At 42.0% G+C, this 16,965-nt stretch overlaps 1 protein-coding gene across 2 annotated transcripts in view; it reads left to right on the top strand.

Annotated features, from left to right (window-relative positions):
• The first annotated feature begins 241 nt into the window (after positions 1–241).
• PELI1 (pellino E3 ubiquitin protein ligase 1) overlaps positions 242–16,965 on the top strand; it is a 43,474-nt gene continuing 26,750 nt past the window's right edge. The window contains exon 1 of one of the 2 annotated variants that reach the window (XM_066316462.1): positions 242–485. Coding sequence is in view for 1 of the 2 variants with exons in the window: in XM_066316461.1 (XP_066172558.1) it covers positions 13,398–13,452 (55 nt within the window). In the remaining variant the exon portion in view is untranslated. Of the gene's footprint in view, positions 486–13,296; positions 13,453–16,965 lie in introns of those variants that run through there. The other variant, XM_066316461.1, reaches the window with a different exon arrangement.

Raw genomic sequence — 16,965 nt, 5'->3', positions numbered from 1 at the left:
CAGGTGTGCACTTGTACACAGGGACACATCTGCACACAGGGACACACCTGCACACAGGGACACACCTGTACACAGGTGCACACCTGCACACGGGCTGCGCTGAGCGCGGGGCGGGGGGACGGAACTACAACTCCCGCCATGCCCCAGGGCCGCCCCAGGGGCGTGTCCCCGCTGGACCCCGCCCCTCCGGGGGTGGTGCTGGCGGGGGCGGGGCGGAGCGCGGCAGTCGGTGTGAAGGCGGCGGAGCCGGCGGTGTCCATCGGTTTCTTCTCCTCGGCTGCTCCCGCCGCTGTTGCCCGGCCTGCGGCTCGCAGCACCGGCCCGCCCTGAGCCCTGCCGGCCGGAGGTGAGCGCTCTGAGCCTTCCTGCCTTGTCGCCCAGTCGCAACTATCGCCGTCCGCGCGGCCCTGAGGAGGCTGAGGCAGCCGCTTCCCCCGGCCTGCCGGCGTGGGGTGCCTCTTCTGCCCGTTTTCTTCCTCCCTGCGGTGAGTATCGCGCCTGTCGCGACAGAGCCCCATCCGCACGCCGCTGTGGAAGGGCTGGGGGGCCTGCCCGGGGCCTGGCCCCTTCCTGCCTTCCTCGGGCTCCTTCCTCCCCTCCCGCCGCCCTGCGCTTTGTATTGCGCCTCGCAGGGCTCCCTTGTTGTGGTCGTTTCTAAAATAATTCTCCATTCTTTTTTTTTTTTTTTCTTCTCCCCCCTCTTTTTTTTTTTTTTTTTTTTTTTCCACCGAGGCTTGAGAAGTTTGTTGTCTTTTTCTATTTTATTTTGGTGGAGGTTTTTTTATATTTTTTTAATTTTTTTTTTTTTTGTTTCCCACCCAGCCGGAGTTGGCCCCGCTCTGGGTGTGCTGGGGGAAGCTCTTTGTCATGGAGCGGCTGCCGCGCCGTTTGCCCTCGGGAGAAACATCATTTACAAAAAAAAAAACAAAAAGAAATAAATAGGGAAAAATTTGAACACCACCCCGCTCAGTATTTGAACCCCAGAGTTCTGTTGAATGCAGAGGTGGGGTTTTTTTGGAGGCGGTGGTGGTATATGTATATTTTTTGGGAGGGAAGAGCGAGTTTTCCCCCCGCCAAGTCCATTGATCGCGGGCTCCCGTGCCGGAGCGCGGAATGAGAGCAGCACGCAGGCGGCTGACAACAAAACAAAGGGGCATTCTGTTTGCCTCTTGTTAACCTGAAAGGTCTTGGTGGCAAAGCTTGCTTCTTTTTCTTTGGATTTTTTTTTTCTAAATTTTAAATCTCTACCTCTTCCAAATTTAATGTTGTCTTACTCTGGAAAAAAAAAATCCAGCTGGGCGGTGGGTAAGTTGTGTCTTTAATTTGAAGCTTCTCTGGGGGAATTACAGGGTTTTCTGCCGTCTCTTCAGCCCCGGCTCTTTTGTGAGCAGCGCACCTTGTGTCCGGTTTTTCTTTTCACTCTTGTGTTCACCTGGTTAAATATTATGCCTTTTCAGGGAGGATCTAGTACGAGGGGGACATTTCAGCTGTAGAGAAGACATTCAAAAGGCAGGGCAAGAGAAGGAGCCGATATATTTTCAGCTGAATAATCTTCGTCTGATAAAGGGTACATTTTAAATCAGTTACGTTTTTATACCGGAAACATTTTTCTTCCCCCCACCCCGCTACCCCCCGTTTGCTTTTGTTTTTTACTGCCACCTCAAAAACTGCAGCTGCTTCACTTCTGCAAAATGCAGCTTCTGGAATATATGGGAGCAAAAAGCTGTCTAGCTGTAATGCTGGTGTTTCTGGCCTTAAAGGCCGCCCCTTTTATTTATCTTTTTTTTTCTTTTGTGGGGGACTCCTCTGCCTTGAAAAAACACTACTTGGCGAGGGAAATTACAAAGCCTTTCAGCTAGCTAGAAGCTGGCGCTTCTGCATCTGAAGGATGATAGCTTTGGGGTTTTCTTCTTGGTTTTTGGGTTTGTGTTTTTTTTTCCATTTTGAACCCGTATCGGAGGCGGGGGGAAACACGGGGAAAAAAAAAAAAAAAAAAGACAGTTTCCGGTTTCTATTCAGTTCTATTCAGCAGCATTTTGAATTTTTATTTTTTTATTTTTGTCCCTACAAAGAAGCAGCCGGATGACCTGTTGATGATACATCTTCGGTTGCCTTTTGTTCCGGGAGGCGCCTGTAGGTTAGTGGAGATGAACGGGCTGCCCAGATCTTCTTTGGCGGGTGTTGTTGTGTGGTCTGTGTGGCTTTGTAATGTTTTAGACCAACAGTTTTGGAGGGAATAAATGTAGAGCCAAAGTTCAGGCGTCTGCCCGGGACACTTCCCCCTTTCCTCTCCTTTCCCCCAAGAAAAAAGCTTTTTTTTTTTTTTTTGGTCATTTTTAAGGGTAGTTGATAATATGAATAACTGCTATATAATGATATTTTGTGGATTGATTGAGGTTTTGAGTGAATGAGGTCTATAAACGTGTAGATGCTTGTAGGTTGTGGGTTTGGAATAAGTTAGTCAATCAAGCAGGATTCTGTAGGGGATAGTTGGAGCTAGGAGTTGGAGATACAAAACCAAAAAAAAAAACCCAAAGCAACCAAAACCCTGGAAAATAGTGGTTGAAAACTGAGCATTGTAGGTAGTGGGGAAATTAGACTCTCTTGGTGCTGTGCAGGAGAAGTGTCCTAACTCTTTGAAGTCGTGTGAATCGCCTGGCAGGAAGCTTTAGGAATGCATTTCGCTTGTATGTAGGTTGCTACTGGGTTACCTTAAGCTTCAAGGTCTCCTATTTCAAATGAATTAAACATGTAGGAGCACCTACTGCTAACGCTGAGTAAAGTCTTGTAACTCTTGCCTCGTGGATGTTTCCGTTCTTACTAAACACTGGAATGTATTTCTCAACGCAGCAGGTCACCACCGTGCTGCTGTTCATCTTAGAAATTAACATTTGGAGTAACTGCTAGTATTTCAGTTAAAGAGGAGCTCAATATGCTGCCTCTGCTACAACCATTTTGTATTTTGATAGCAGTGTTGGTTTCTATTAAGAAACCAGGCGTGGAAAACAGGATCCTTTCACTTCAGCATTTCTAGCTAGTGACTGTGGTTGTAGGTACTAAATAGAGGATCATGTGCTTGGAGCCAGTGGTATTGAAAACTCTTATTCACTTGTGAGGAGCTAATTACAAGTATTTTTTTGATATAAAATGTCTTTTCAGACAGGAAGCGGAAAACCCAAAGCTGTTTGTAGAAGCTAATCCCTGCCCTGAGCGAAAAAAGGGAGAATGAGGGTGTTTCATGAGAAATCAGTCAGCTTTAGGTGCATTCTTGTAAGCGAGATTACAGCAGTTGATTAGCAATTCCTACTGGATGCCAGTAATTGGAGGTACTTGTTGCTGGCTGTCGCTGCCTTGGCTGGTTAGATTGTAAAAGTTTTGACTGAACATCAGGATGAAAAAAGTCCAGCTCTTTTACCTCCTAGCCATTCATTCCTTAATCTCCAGGTTCACAGGCTTGCTGAGAACCTGTCAAAGGAAGTGACAGCGAAGACATGGGGTAGGAAGTAGGTCGGGCACTGCTGAGTTTCAGTGGAAAATAAAAGCGAGCATGTTTCCATCTGATCCTGTTTCTGTTTCCTTTCCATCTACCCGTGTGCAGGATACACCGGGGAGTGTCACACTCCTGCTGTAGTTCCCCAGTCCCACTGAAAATATCATTGCAGCTCCAGGCAGGCCCAGTTAGCTTACCTGGGTGAAAAGATTCGTGGGCAAGAAGGTAAAAATAGCAGTTTAGTGATGAAAAATCGTGTCAACTGGGCAGAACTTGAGTGGCTCTGTGCCTCTCAGGAGGGGGTGGGATGCATTTTCCTGTCCCTGTGCTGGCTCTAGGCTCCCCAGTGGGTGCTTGGAGGTGGACTGGGGTAATAAAGTAGCATCATGGCACATTTTTTGTGGCCTTAATGTTTTGTAATGGGTGTGGCAATTGCTAGTCGCAAGTGATTGTATTTCTTGTTTAAAATATTTGAATGTATGTGTTCAAAAGCCTGCCTTACAAATTAAAGAAGATGGGAGCTCTTTGTCCTGCTAGAAATCCTCCTGAAACTTTAAAAAAAAAAAAAAGCTCTACCTTGTTGCCCTGTTTTTTCAGCCTTCTGATGTTTTTTACATTTCTTTGCTGAAGTTCTCACACTTGTAAAATAAACGAAGGCTGATGTTTGGTAAATAATACATTTCCTGCCAGGGAGAAGGACAAATTGATAGACTTCTGGGTTGACCAGTGTGGTCAAAAAAGTGTTAATCTCATCCCCTGATCCTTGATCAAATTCCAAAGACTATGTAAGTTAAAATCTCAAAGTAAAGCTCCTTCTTTTTCTCACTTCTCAACCTAAAGGGTGATTGTTGTTTTTCATGTCCATCTAGTAACACTACCTTGTTTCTGCCTTCTGCTAAAAACAGTAGAAAAACTCTTTGATAACAACTTGATTTGCAGAAAAATCACAGTCTTGCACACTGCGAGCATCTTCTTTTACAAGTATCCTGTATTTATATCGGTTTGAAAAGGAACTTTTTCTTCAGGTAGGCAGAGGTACTTGGGTGCTTTACACGAGTGAGTGCACAGTTTTTGGGTCACCTAGGTGAGCCCTATGCCTTCACCTTCCTTATTTTTCTGACCCCATGTGACATGATTTGGAGCACCAAATGTTCCCAGCCTGCTCCAAGTGACCTTTCTGGAATAACCCCGTAGTGATGAGTGATTGTGAAGGAGTTGAGTGGAAACTACAAGCTTTTGCAGGGGAAAAAAAAAAAAAAGCTGTTGTCCTCTGCTGGCACACTGTGCTGGAGGTGGGTGTTCATCAATACCAGTCCTGTCTCCTGGCTGGTTGTGTGAGGTGGCATTTGGGGACGTGGGCTCGAGTGTGAACGAGTCAGCAGCTTGTGTGATTGAGGCTGAATGCAGTGCCTGCCTGGGAGTGTTTGGTTAAGGATTGATGGGATCCTCTGGAGCCTGCCGTGCAGGAGCACAGCTCAGTTCATGAACAGGTAATAAAAGTTAATCTGCTGACCTTGGTTTTAAATCCATGCTGCTGGGTTTAATCGCAGTGACTTGAATGCCACCCCTGGTACTTATGTAAATGCTGAATTTTGGGCTTGAATCTCGTGTGCTCGAGAGCAGAGTGGACTAAACCTCGCAGTGAATTTCTGCCTGTGGTTTCAGCATTGGGAGTATCCTATAATTTTACTCTTCTAATTAAAGCTGTATTGCAGTTTTTAGATTAGGGGCGGTCAAAACCTCTTACTCTGGCCCAGTAATTATATTCCTGTCAGGAAGAGGATTTGTTCAATTCACACTCACTTTCCTTGTTCACCTGTCTGTATTGCAGAAGACCTGGGATACGTGTCAATGTTGGCTCAAACCACTCTTGGGCTGCCTTGATGTTGGCTAGACAGCTGTGCCAACCAGATGTTTTTCTGTGACAGCCCTGTTTGTAGAAGTTAATTGCCTAAATGTGATTTTAGAAGGGAGAAAAGCATTACTTGTGAGAAGTTGGGGTTTTTTTTAATAGTGCAGAGGTATTTGGGGCAGGGAGATGCAGGTCTGGCTACATCAGGGTGTGTGTATATATGTCTGAACAGCAAAGAAGGTACTAAAAGGCCAAAACCAGAAATGATCTGTGGAATATTTTTTTTTGTAATGATTAAGGGTAGTTGATAATATGAATAGCTACTATATAATGATATTCTGTGGATTGATAGAGGTTTTGAGTGAATGAGGGATATAAATGCGTAGATACTTGTAGGTTGTGGGTTTGGAGTAAGTCAATCAAGTAGGATTCTGTGGGGGATAGTTTGTTGGAGCTAGGACTTGAAGATCCAAAACAGCAAACAAACAAACAAAAAAAACCCCCCAAACAACAACCCCCCCCCAAAAACCCAAACTCCCCCCCCAAAAACCCCCAAAGTCCAGGAAAAATAATAAAACACAAATCCCTGCCTAGCCAGAGTTTTCTTTTAAGTAGACCACCACCAATGGGTTTTTTTCCTTCCATTACCAATTGATTCATCTGTCTGGATGTACTTAGCTGCTTTCAAGTTTGTGATGTTTCTGTACCTATAGAACCCTTTGGGTTTCATAATAATTGCTTGAAAATATTGTTTTCTGAGCTGGGGTACCTATTTTCCTTACTTTATGGACAAAGTAGGAAATAGAGATTGAATTTGGGAGCACTAATTTGGTTTTTGCTGAGAAGACTGTTAAGATTTGACCTTGGTGTGGAGCTCAAGGCCTACAAGAATTTGTGAGGGCACAGTGAGAAGAAACTTGGTGCTGTGATTTGTGCATCTCTCACACTGTCCTGCTCGTCTCTTCAGTGCTTAATTATCTGAACCATGTAGTGAGTGAGCAACTGGAAAAGTTGCAGCTGTTGGGTTAATTTGTCCCTGCCAGCTTATCCCCAAGGATGGTAACTCTTTGATCTGGGCCAAAACCCACTAATGGCTTCATTGTTCTTTGGGCCAGGGCAGTGAAACTGGCATCTCTGGGTTAGATCCAGCTCGGAATTTCACCCAGCTTTGCCCAGGAATTGATCAGTGATGTCTGGAATACCTTGCAAGGCACCCAGGTAGAACTGTGGGCTTTAGGAAAGGGGGCTCATGTGCCTGTGCAGCCTGCACAAAAAGCCCTCCTTAAATATCACATCCTTTAAGACAAGGTTTCACTAGTCACAGACTTAGGCCTGGGATTCCATATGTTTGTAGTTCCTTGTGTCCAGATCGTGCCCTTCCAACAGTTTCAGGTCTGCCCCAAAGTGCCACTTTCTCTGTTCCCAGGTCCTTCTGCTTTTAATAATCTGGCAGCATTAAACTGTAAGGGCTTGATTTTTAAAGTCTTACAAGCTTGAGTACTGCATCTGTGTTTTCTTTGTCCTAAGACAAATTGTTCGTGTTAAGTGATAAAAGTGGTCCCTGAAGAATTTCTGCGAAGAAATCTCAAGGCTCCTCTTCTCTTTGAGTGTTAATATGGATACTGAGATTTTTGTCTCGTGCCACTTTGATGTCCTTCCCACTTATCTGAAGCAGTTGTAGTTCCCCACAATATTTTTTTACAAGAATAGTTATTGTCTTAATCATGATTTAACACTCATTTCAACAGGGAAAATAAGCAATGATCTTTATGGCAGATCATGGAGCTCAACTGTTTATTTGGTGTGAGGTTAGGGGTAAAAATACACAATTCATCATAGATGGAGGCTTACTCTAAGTAATTTACTTTAAAAAAAAAACTTGTTGCTCATTTTGCTTTCTTAATGCACCTCTTGGGATAAACTGGTGTTTTCTAAAAATGTCAGTTCTGTCATTTCCCAGTAATTTTTTTTTTCTTTGTTTCGCTTGGTTTACTTTTTTTCCTGAGCCACTTCAAATATGCTGATTGCTCAAAGTGGAAGGAAATAAATGCAGGTAGATATTTGCTGTGTTTAGATTGCTGCTGTACTTTTAAGGTTAGCAGAAGATGCCTTTGAGCTTCTGTGCTGCAGTGCAAGAGAGTAAAGTGGCTTCAACCCTTAGTAATATTGAGGTAAGGTATGTGCTCCCTCTTGGATTAGGATCTGACTCCCTTTTGCCGGGCAGCTGCCATCTTTTGAATTTAGGAACATGCTACAAAATATTTTCTGATAGAAACTGGGAGAGTTCCTCCTATGTAGGAAACCAGAGTAGTCAAGTTGATATTTGAGGAGCCAGAGTTGTGGGCTGTTCAGTCCATGCTGCTGTTTTCACCTTCAGGATCAAGCTTTTGTGGTAATTAGGTTTCAGATGTAGGATGCTGCTTTCAGAAGTCCACAGAAAAATGGATCATGTTTGCAAGTGGCATGAGCACATTGTCTGTGCGGTTGAATAGTTACGAGGGAAGAAGATAATAGTCCAGCTGTAAAGCAAGCCATTGTGGGAACACCTAATTTCAGTTGTGGGGGTATTTATTTAATTTATTTATCTGGGAGAGAACCAGCTTGAATGGCCTGAAACTTTAAAACAGTTGGTTAAAAATTGCTTTTTAACAGGGCAAAGATGTAACAGTTCTTCTGTAGGTAGTGCAGAGAATCAGAAGGCCCAAGAGCAGGCACTTAATGCTTCATTTGTTCTTTTTCTCACGTGATAACGTTGAGGCAAATTTGTGGTGGTAGTGCTTACACTTCAGATAAACACTGCTTCCTGCTCCAATCTGCTGTCCTTGTGCCTCTTAGAGTTAAAAGACTGTGTTTTAATGTACATACATATATAGACAGATATATCTACATATCATATATATTTATAACTGCACTTTGTACCCTGGGATTAGCAGACCAAGCCTTAGACAAATGACATTGTAATGCATATTAGTCTGAAGACAGGTGATCACCCCTCCATGCTTAGATGACTTTCATGGCCAAGTCATCATCTCTTGATTCCTGTTGTAGGTGGATCCATCATACTCGATCTTTGCTCTTTTTTTTTTTTTTTTCTTTTTAAGTAATAAGGTAATTGCTATGCTGCTGGTAGCCCACATTAATTGTTTTAGTATTTATTAGGTGCTGCATTTGTTGGATGTGGAATATCATTCCGGCTGAGCTTTCCCTTTTGGTGCAGAGTGAGCTCTTGCCTGTTGGATGAGGTTTTTGTGGATTGCACAAGGTTGTTCCTGAGGGCTGGAGTGTACCACGGTGAAAGTAACAGCTGGGTGAGGTTTTTTCTCTTGTCTTTTTTAAAAGAAGTGATGGATTACTTTATTAAGGCTGTCAGCCACCTGCTGAAGTTGAGGAACTCAACTTGATCATGCAGGCAAATAAATGCACAAATAGCTTTTATTTTTATCCCTTTTTTTTTCCTTGCACGTGTGCATATTTATGCAGTCAGTACTGTGGCCAGTATTTTAGAAACCCTCAGAGGGTTTCTGAGCAGCAGATGTGAACTTGGAGTCATTTCTTGTACCTCTCACTGCTGGCTTAGAAAGATCAGGATGCTGTAGTAGAAAGTGTGGGCTTATAAACCCATTTATAATTTAGATACAGCAACTACTTTTGAATTCCTATGCTGGTCTATATATATAGACTATTTAATTTTTTTCCTCACTGAAATAAGCATTCATGTATTACTCTTCTGATAAATGCATAGACAGCAACAGGAACCTCTGCTTCAAGAGGGGAAGCGTTACAAGAATTTTTGCTGCCTTTCCCTTACTCCTCCAGCTTTGGGGAGGGACTTGTTCAAGTTGCCAGTGTATAAACAGGAGCAGAGAGAGGAGCCTGATCCAAAAGGTGAGGGAAGAGTTAATGCTTGCTCTAAAGCCAAGAGAGACCAGCATGGGGAGAAGTGAACATTATCGTGTTAATAATCACGTGTCTGATACCTTTCAGTCTTTGGAGTCCACAATAGACACTATTGTAGACATTCTGCTATTATTTTACAGCTGTGAATGAGGAGGAGAAACAGTCAAATTTATCTGGCTGCATTATATATTTCAAAGCCTCAATCACCAAGAAATAATAGCTTTAAAGGTTCAGGTAGTGCTTGGCTGACATGTACAGTGAGATGGCATGAGAAGTTTCTTGCCTCACTTTGGGCTGGTGTCAAGTGTAGCATTACCTATTTTCTCTTGCTGCTCCAGAGTTTCCCAAGGCAGGGCTGCCACTGAGACGTAACAAAGCTGGAATTGTGCTCCACTCTCCTGTTCAGCTAGGAAAAAACAGGATATAGGAGATGGCAGGGAGAGGAACCTGTGTGCTGAGATGGTGCATGAGGTCTCCAAAGCCTCAGATGGATGTCAGGCTTGTCTTTTTTTTTTTTTTTTTTTTTTTTTTTTTTTTTTTTTTTTTTCCTTATTTTAAGAAAGGCAAGGAACTCACAGGAGTGTTGATGCTTAATTTGTTAATGTTTGGAGGCTGCTACAGAAATGCAAATAAGTATTCAGTTACTAATCAAACCTTGCTCTGCTTTGAGGCATGTAAACTAATGAAGTACCAACAAATGGAAAGGTGGATAAAAAAATGATAGTGCAGCCTGAGTTCCCTGAGTTCAGGCTTCCCATTTTTCTTCTGCTTTCACTGTGTCAGGTGTTTAGAAGTGTCAGCATGACTGAGGACCAGGCAGAGAGCTTACGTGAGGCACCAACGTGATGCTGAGCAGAAAAGCACAGTGCTTTGGAATGCAGGGAGGTCTAACATCTGTTTGTAACCTTTTGTCACAAGTGGAATGGATTACAGAATGACAAATAGTTGTTCTTTGCCAATGGGCATGGGTTCCATTCAGCACTGCACAAAGCATGCCAATTAGTTTAATACAAATGTTCCCACAGAAGGATCACCTTGATTTAATTTTTTTTTTTCAGATGCATAAAGTAGAAATGAGCTGAGGCTCTCTGTTTGTTCTTTAAAGACTAAGCACTGTATTTCTAGTTCTTGGCAGACATTGTCCACAAGTACTTCATGTTCCATTGGGCTTATGCCAAATTTAATGTACCGTGTGTACTGAAAGCATCAAAAACAGACTTACTTTAATTTTAGATTTTACAGTTACTGTTATTGATTTTTCTTAGAGCTGTTCCATCCAATCTGCTACCATCTTAATTTTTTTCCCTTGCAGGAATTTGGGGAAGGACCACATGACAGTCTTTGTTTGTGTGGCCTGGGACTGTTCATGTGAGGGAGAGCTGTAGATCAGCCATCTCTGCAGTGGCCAAACTCTCCATTTGTAGAAGCTAACTCAGCACACTGCATTATTTGTGAACTCTTTTCTGCAATTCTGACTGATACATTGTGACTGAGGACAGTGTTAAAAGCAGAGTCTGCCGGCTGTCTTTCAAGAAACTTGATTTTTAGAAAATCCTGAGACAGGAAGCTGAACATACCAAAAAATTGTGAACTTTGATTTCTCAGCACTTCCATGCTGTATAAACAGAAAGAAGCCTGACAGAAAGACCTTGGAGACCCCAAAGAGACAAAAAAGGGAAGTGGCAGGGGAGAGAAGCAGAGCCACAAGCAGGAATTTTCTTTGTAGGTAGACAAAGGAAGGAAGGAAATAACTGAGGGAAAGAATAGGATATAATGCAAAACTGCCAACCAGTATGGGCTGGAGCATTTGTGATGCTTCAGTCCTCAGGTCTGCTGATCACTGCCTGACAGCTGTGTCTGCTGGCGTCAGATTTTGGCTGTTCATCTTTTTTTTTCAACCCTCAAGGCCAAGTAGCTGTGCATAAGCGTGGCTCCTGGCCAGGTGGCTCACAGCACTGAGAGTGGAACAGGATTCCCCTCCATTGTGTTGATGTGCAGCAGCAGCATGGCATTTGATGCAGCCTGGGTTTTCCCTTTCACTCTTTGTGCTGAGGCTGCTTTTATTAAATGGCAGTCTGTTCTCATTTCTGCTTTGCAACTTGAGCAACTCCAGCAAGAGGGTAAAGTTGCACAGTGCTTCAGAGACCTGCATCTAAGTGGGGGAGTCTCTCTGGATAGAGAGGAACTTAAAATCACTTTTTTTCTACATTCCCTGCTAATAATAGTAATTTAGTTAAAGTAGGTGGGAATTCCAAGTTAGTCTGTGTTGTAAGCTTAACCATGGCAATTGGTGGTTTTTCTTAGGCTTCACTCTTATGCTGAAACATGGTTTTAAGTCAGGTGTCTAGTTCTCAGCCTTAGTTTATATTTTGGACTTTGGTCCGTCTCAGAGATGCTGATTAGTCTTGGGGGATGTTAGTTAAGCTTTGACAATCTTCAGATATTATCTCACAATCTTCAGAGACTGTATTTTGTGACCTACACCTGTCTGCTCATTCCATTCCATGTCCTGGAGTCTCTGTTGGGGCCTGTTCAGTTTCTGCAGGTTTCCTTTGCCAGGCAGTGTCAGAAGATGCTTTCCCAGCATGCAACCAAGTGGACAATTCAGAAGAATTCCAAGAAGAGTTTTCCAACTTGACCATAACCTCTGTTAATGTTGCTGTATCCCAGGTTTTGGTGTTTTGGTTTTTTTTTTTTTTTTTTTTTTTTAGTAACTGATGATGGAGGTCCCTTGCATTAATGTGAGCACACAAAATACTGCCCTGAGAAGAAATGTACAGGAGATGACTAAGCCTTGATGAAGACAGAACTATAGGTTGTTCCAAGTGTGTTTTTGTAACAGAGACAGAATTTTAATTTTTTTTGTTCATTGCTGTTACTGTGCTTGTTTTCAGGATAAATTTTTCAACATCCTTCCTGTAAGCTTAGTTTTAACTCTGTGTGCTTGCTAATAAGATTATTGCTGTACTAAGCAGTCTTTTACTGATGAATATAACTAAAAGAACAAAATAAACTGAACAGAAGAGTGAGTATACAGAAAACAAAACTAGCTCTAGTTAAAAAATGAGAGAAAGCTTCCTTGTTTTTCAAGATTTAACGTAGCTTTTAAGCACTGCTCAGAATAAAATTCTTATTTCCTATTATCTCACTATTAATTAGTCCATGCGTTCAGAAATATATAATTTTTCTGGAAATGAACACAGTCATATGGAAGGTGGTCCCAACTCTGTTTTTCCTGTCATCTATTCAGGTGCAGTCTGCACTGAGTAAATCCAGTTGGGAAACAGTTTGGAGTGGAAATCATGGTTGTGCAGAACCTCCTGCTATGGAGCTGATGGGCCACAGGCAGGCCTGCTGCTTTTGCAGGCAGCAGTGCTTTTTATGCCACCTTAAAATTGTTTTACCTGCAGATTGTGTTCCTGTTGTATGCTAACAACTAAGTTCAGGCGTTCCTGTAGTCGTGCAAATAGGTGATAAATAATATAAATGAATAAAGCCCTGCTCTGTGATGCAGGGCTTCTGTCTCAGCATGCAAAGCTCATGCCTCTGTGCTAGTGGGCAGGTTTGTCAATGAAGGGAACTCTGGAGTTCATCTGGTCCAACTCCCCTTCCTCTAAGGAGTTTGAAGTTAAAGCCAGCCCTTTCATCCCTTTATTTTGTGTGGTTTTGAATAACACACAGCCGTGGTGTCTGCTGACAGTGCCTGTCTAATGCTTACCTGCAACTGGCAGTCTCCTGTAAATGTGAAACTGTGGCTGATCCGGGATAGTTCTAGAGCATATTTCTTAAACTTGGCAACTGAATTCTCCCAATAATGCTGAAGAACTGAGCATCTGAGTTGCTTTGCACTAGGAGACAAGGCTATGTGCTGTGTTCAAAGGCACATTCATTCCAGGAGGCACTGAGCCAACCTCTAGGAAACCTTTCTTTATACTGGCTGTGAGTGACAGGTAGAGCTCCTACCTGTGCCTCTGCCAGCTGAACAGTTCTCAGTTGCTGATGTGGATGGGCCTTAACCATATGGTCTCACTCTGGCTTTCTCTCACAGTGTTGAAAATCGTTGTCCTGTCTGCACTAGCAGCTAACTGATCTCAGCTCATTGTTGACAGCCACCATCAGCAGCAGGTCCCTTGCCCTCTGCGCGGGAGGCTTTGGGTTATGTATCGTAAATCCAAGTGGAAACACGGTTACAATCTCGAGGGGCTTGAGCACGGTGAGTCTGATTCTGCAGTTCTACCAGAACGAGCTTTTTTTACTTGTACATCAACTTCTTTTCAGGTTTTTCATCTGGAGAATTTGGTAACTACTTCCAGGGTTCCTTTCAAATAGAGCTTTTATTTACCTCTGGAAGATTTTGATTGAGATAAGCTGCTAAAAGTACAAGTGTAGAACAATACAAACTACTTCCATTGTTTTGCTCTTAAAGGTATTTGTTCTCTAATCAGTGTATTTTTTCTAAATAAGTAGAAGAGAATGTTTTATGTAGTTCATTGGATAGTATCTCTCTATAGCAACCACAGCTTTTATAAAATGCAGATTATTATATTAGTGACATGCCTACTAAACTGTGCCAGATTTACTTTCTCTTGCCCTGATGTTGGATTTCTACCTAAGGTTATTTTCTGAGACTGATACAGTATTTACTGCCTGATGAGGGTGATGCCTTTTCCATCTCATCTCCCTGGACTGTGCACACACATGTAGCTCCCCCTCCCCAGATCTGAGCTGTGCAATCCTTGGCCTGTCTTTACTCCTGACCTGCTGACCAGAGTTTTTCTATGAGCTGTATTTTCTTACTAAGTCAAGAGAAACAAATTAATTGTGGGAGTTTCCTAAGAGGTTCAGGGAGCTGTGCCTTTAGTTTTGTTATTAGACTGACTGTGTATCCTTCTGATGTGGTAGGCTTAAAATTCTTGCATTGCTTTCTGTAGCTTTGCCTGTGAATGTATCTGTGGCTTGTTCTTTTTCTGTAGCCCTCTGGTTTGAGGTCAACAACTGCTGCCTCCTCTCAGTATTGCTTGAGCCAAAGGAGTGATTTGGTGTTGTGAGAACATCAACTTTACCTTGCTTAGACCAGTTTTCAGGTGGAGTTAATGTTAGTGAAATTGAGAGTACAACCTCAAGTACAAAGGGTGTGATTAATAGTGAGAGGACTTTCGGCATCTAACTTTGAACATGTTTATAGTTTTATTTTACATCTCAGGGGATTGGAGCAAATAGGCATGAGATGCTAATCATAATAATGTTTTCCATGATCAAAGCTATCAGTACTTCAATGGCTGCTATTTCTGTTTCAACTGCCGAAGTCCTGAAACTGGTTACGAGCAGTCAGTATTGGTGGTTAACAGCCTGAAACATTTTAGGTATGGGAAACACCACTTCAGTATTTAACATGAGGTTGTCAACTCGAATTCATGCTGCATAATTATTTTAGTTTCTGACCAGCCCTGTATTGATCTGAGCCACTTGATTTTCTGTCAAGTTCCTATCACAAGTGAGTTGTTAGTCCAAAATTCCTTAACTCTGCCAGTGTGTTTCAAGGAGAAGCTCAGGAAGTAGTGCAGTATGGTCTAGGCCTTTAAAAGTAATGTAGGTGTTAGAGCTTTGTTTTTTGAACTTGAGAGTCTAATTGAAAAATGCATTAGGAGGAGGTTTCTCTGTAATGAAACGTGGTGGTCAGAGCAGATTTGCTGTGTTCAAGTGCATGTACCTAAGCCAAAAACACTTGGGGAAACTCTAGGAAAAGCTGTGAAAGAGTGTTGAGGCTGGAGGGTACCTGGCATTTAAGTGCTTCATCTCTTCAGAGAAACAGGACACATATTTGTATAATGTGTGTATATATATGTATACCTGACAGTGAACATTGTCTCTGACAGCAGCGTAATTATTTTGAAGGTCTGGGGCTTATCCAGAATCAGAGTGGTGAATTAAATTACATGTCCAGCCAAGGTTTGCTCTAGTACAGTCTTGCATAGGTAGGCTGATAGTGATCTTGCTTATGCTGCTGAATTCAGTTGCCTTCAGTGCAGCTGAATCCTTACTTACACCTGCATAATTGGGCTCAGGTATCAGGTTTGGAGAAGTGACCTGGTAGATGATGAAAAACAGAATATGGAACATTGGGAAGGTTCAATAAAGTAATATAGAGAGAACTAAGTCTGCTGCTTTGTTACAGTGCCAGGAAATAATCCTTCCTTGCTGACCAGTACCTTAGCTGTTCCAGCCATGGCATGATGTAGTTTTATTTTTTTAACAATGACTTTATTTAGATTATCCTTTTAACTAATGATTTTGGCACGCTTTAAAAAGACACTTAAGGAAGAGTATCTTGTTGCAGAATTCCAGTCTGGGCTAAACTTACAGGCTGCAAGTATTTTTACCTTTTTAAATTTAATTAGAGCCTCTTCATTTGTGACACTAAAAATCATCTTTGAAGCATGTTGGGTTTGCAGGCAGTTACCTGAAAGTCTGTAGCTCTGTCAAAGGATTCAGTCTTCTGTAAGCTGGAGCTGGTTTTGATTACTCTGTGCATTTGTGGTCAAAAAGAGATTTCATGTTGCTTTCAATTAACCAGAAAGCTTTTCTTATGATCTTTGATTTCAGTTGGCTGCCACTTCACTGGGAGTTTTGACTATAATATTTCAATGCCCCTTTCTGTTAGGCCTTCTGTTATCTTTGCTTAACTTTTGAAGAATTGCAGCCTTTCTTTTTCTTGCACAATTTTTGTGGTTTAGGTAGACTTCTATATTAAAAGTTAAGGAATAAGCCCCATGCTATGTCTTTGGGAAACAAAGACATTTATTTGAATGTATTAATAAAATAATTAGTAAGTAATGTGTGAGGATTTTCATATTGCTGAAAATACTCTGTCACTAAACTGGGAGTGTGCAGTTGTTCCCAAAAGTGCACTGAGCTCTAACTCACTGTTCTTGTTGGGCAAGTTTCAGGGCTGAAGCTTCATGTCAACAGCTACACTTCTGCATTTTGTTTATAATATTTGCATCAGTCTTTTGAGTAAGTGAAAAAAAGTGTATCTTATTTCTGATGTGAGAGAGCTACTGTAACTGTTAGATTTTAGGTATAATAAAAAGTTAAATAGTTAAATGTAGACATACTGGAAGTTAAATAACCCTAAAGTTACAGGTTCTTTCCCACCATGATATTAAACTATGCTTTCAAAATGAAGAGCTTAGGCCACAAATTGGTTTTATAGGGAAGACTTTTATAGAAAGTAGGGGGGTTTTGTGCTTGCCTGTTTTTGTTAGGTTTTTAAATTTTTTTCTGTCATTTAAATGCAATGCTTCACTTCTAACAAGGAAAAAAAGCCTCAGCTTGGAGGTGAGTACTAAAAAGAAAAAAGCTCCATCTCAGAAACTAGTAAAATTATTGGAGCTGATACATCCCTCATGTTGGTTTTGTAACGTTGCATAGTGTTGATAACATTTCAGAGTGGCTGACCTTGCATCTTTTTGTCCTAGCAGTCATGTTTGCACGCAAGGAATATCTATTATAAAATGGAAGAGGGCAAGCTTCTGACAGTGCTCTATTTGTATGGTTCAAGGTTTATTTTGGGCATGTGTAATCCACCCAGTTCCATCAGTAAAATGCTAAAAGTACAGAATGACTTCAGTGCTTTAAAAAGTTTAGGTACAACAACAGTGGCTGCTAAGCCAGAGGAAGAAAATGTTTGATTTTCTTTATGTTTAGAGAATGTGTTTTGTAGCTG

This window comes from Sylvia atricapilla, chromosome 3 (assembly GCF_009819655.1).
Source record: "Sylvia atricapilla isolate bSylAtr1 chromosome 3, bSylAtr1.pri, whole genome shotgun sequence".
NCBI classification, from domain to species: domain Eukaryota; kingdom Metazoa; phylum Chordata; class Aves; order Passeriformes; family Sylviidae; genus Sylvia; species Sylvia atricapilla.
Note: the sequence above shows the minus strand (reverse complement) of the source record. Positions and strands in the feature narration are given on the sequence as shown.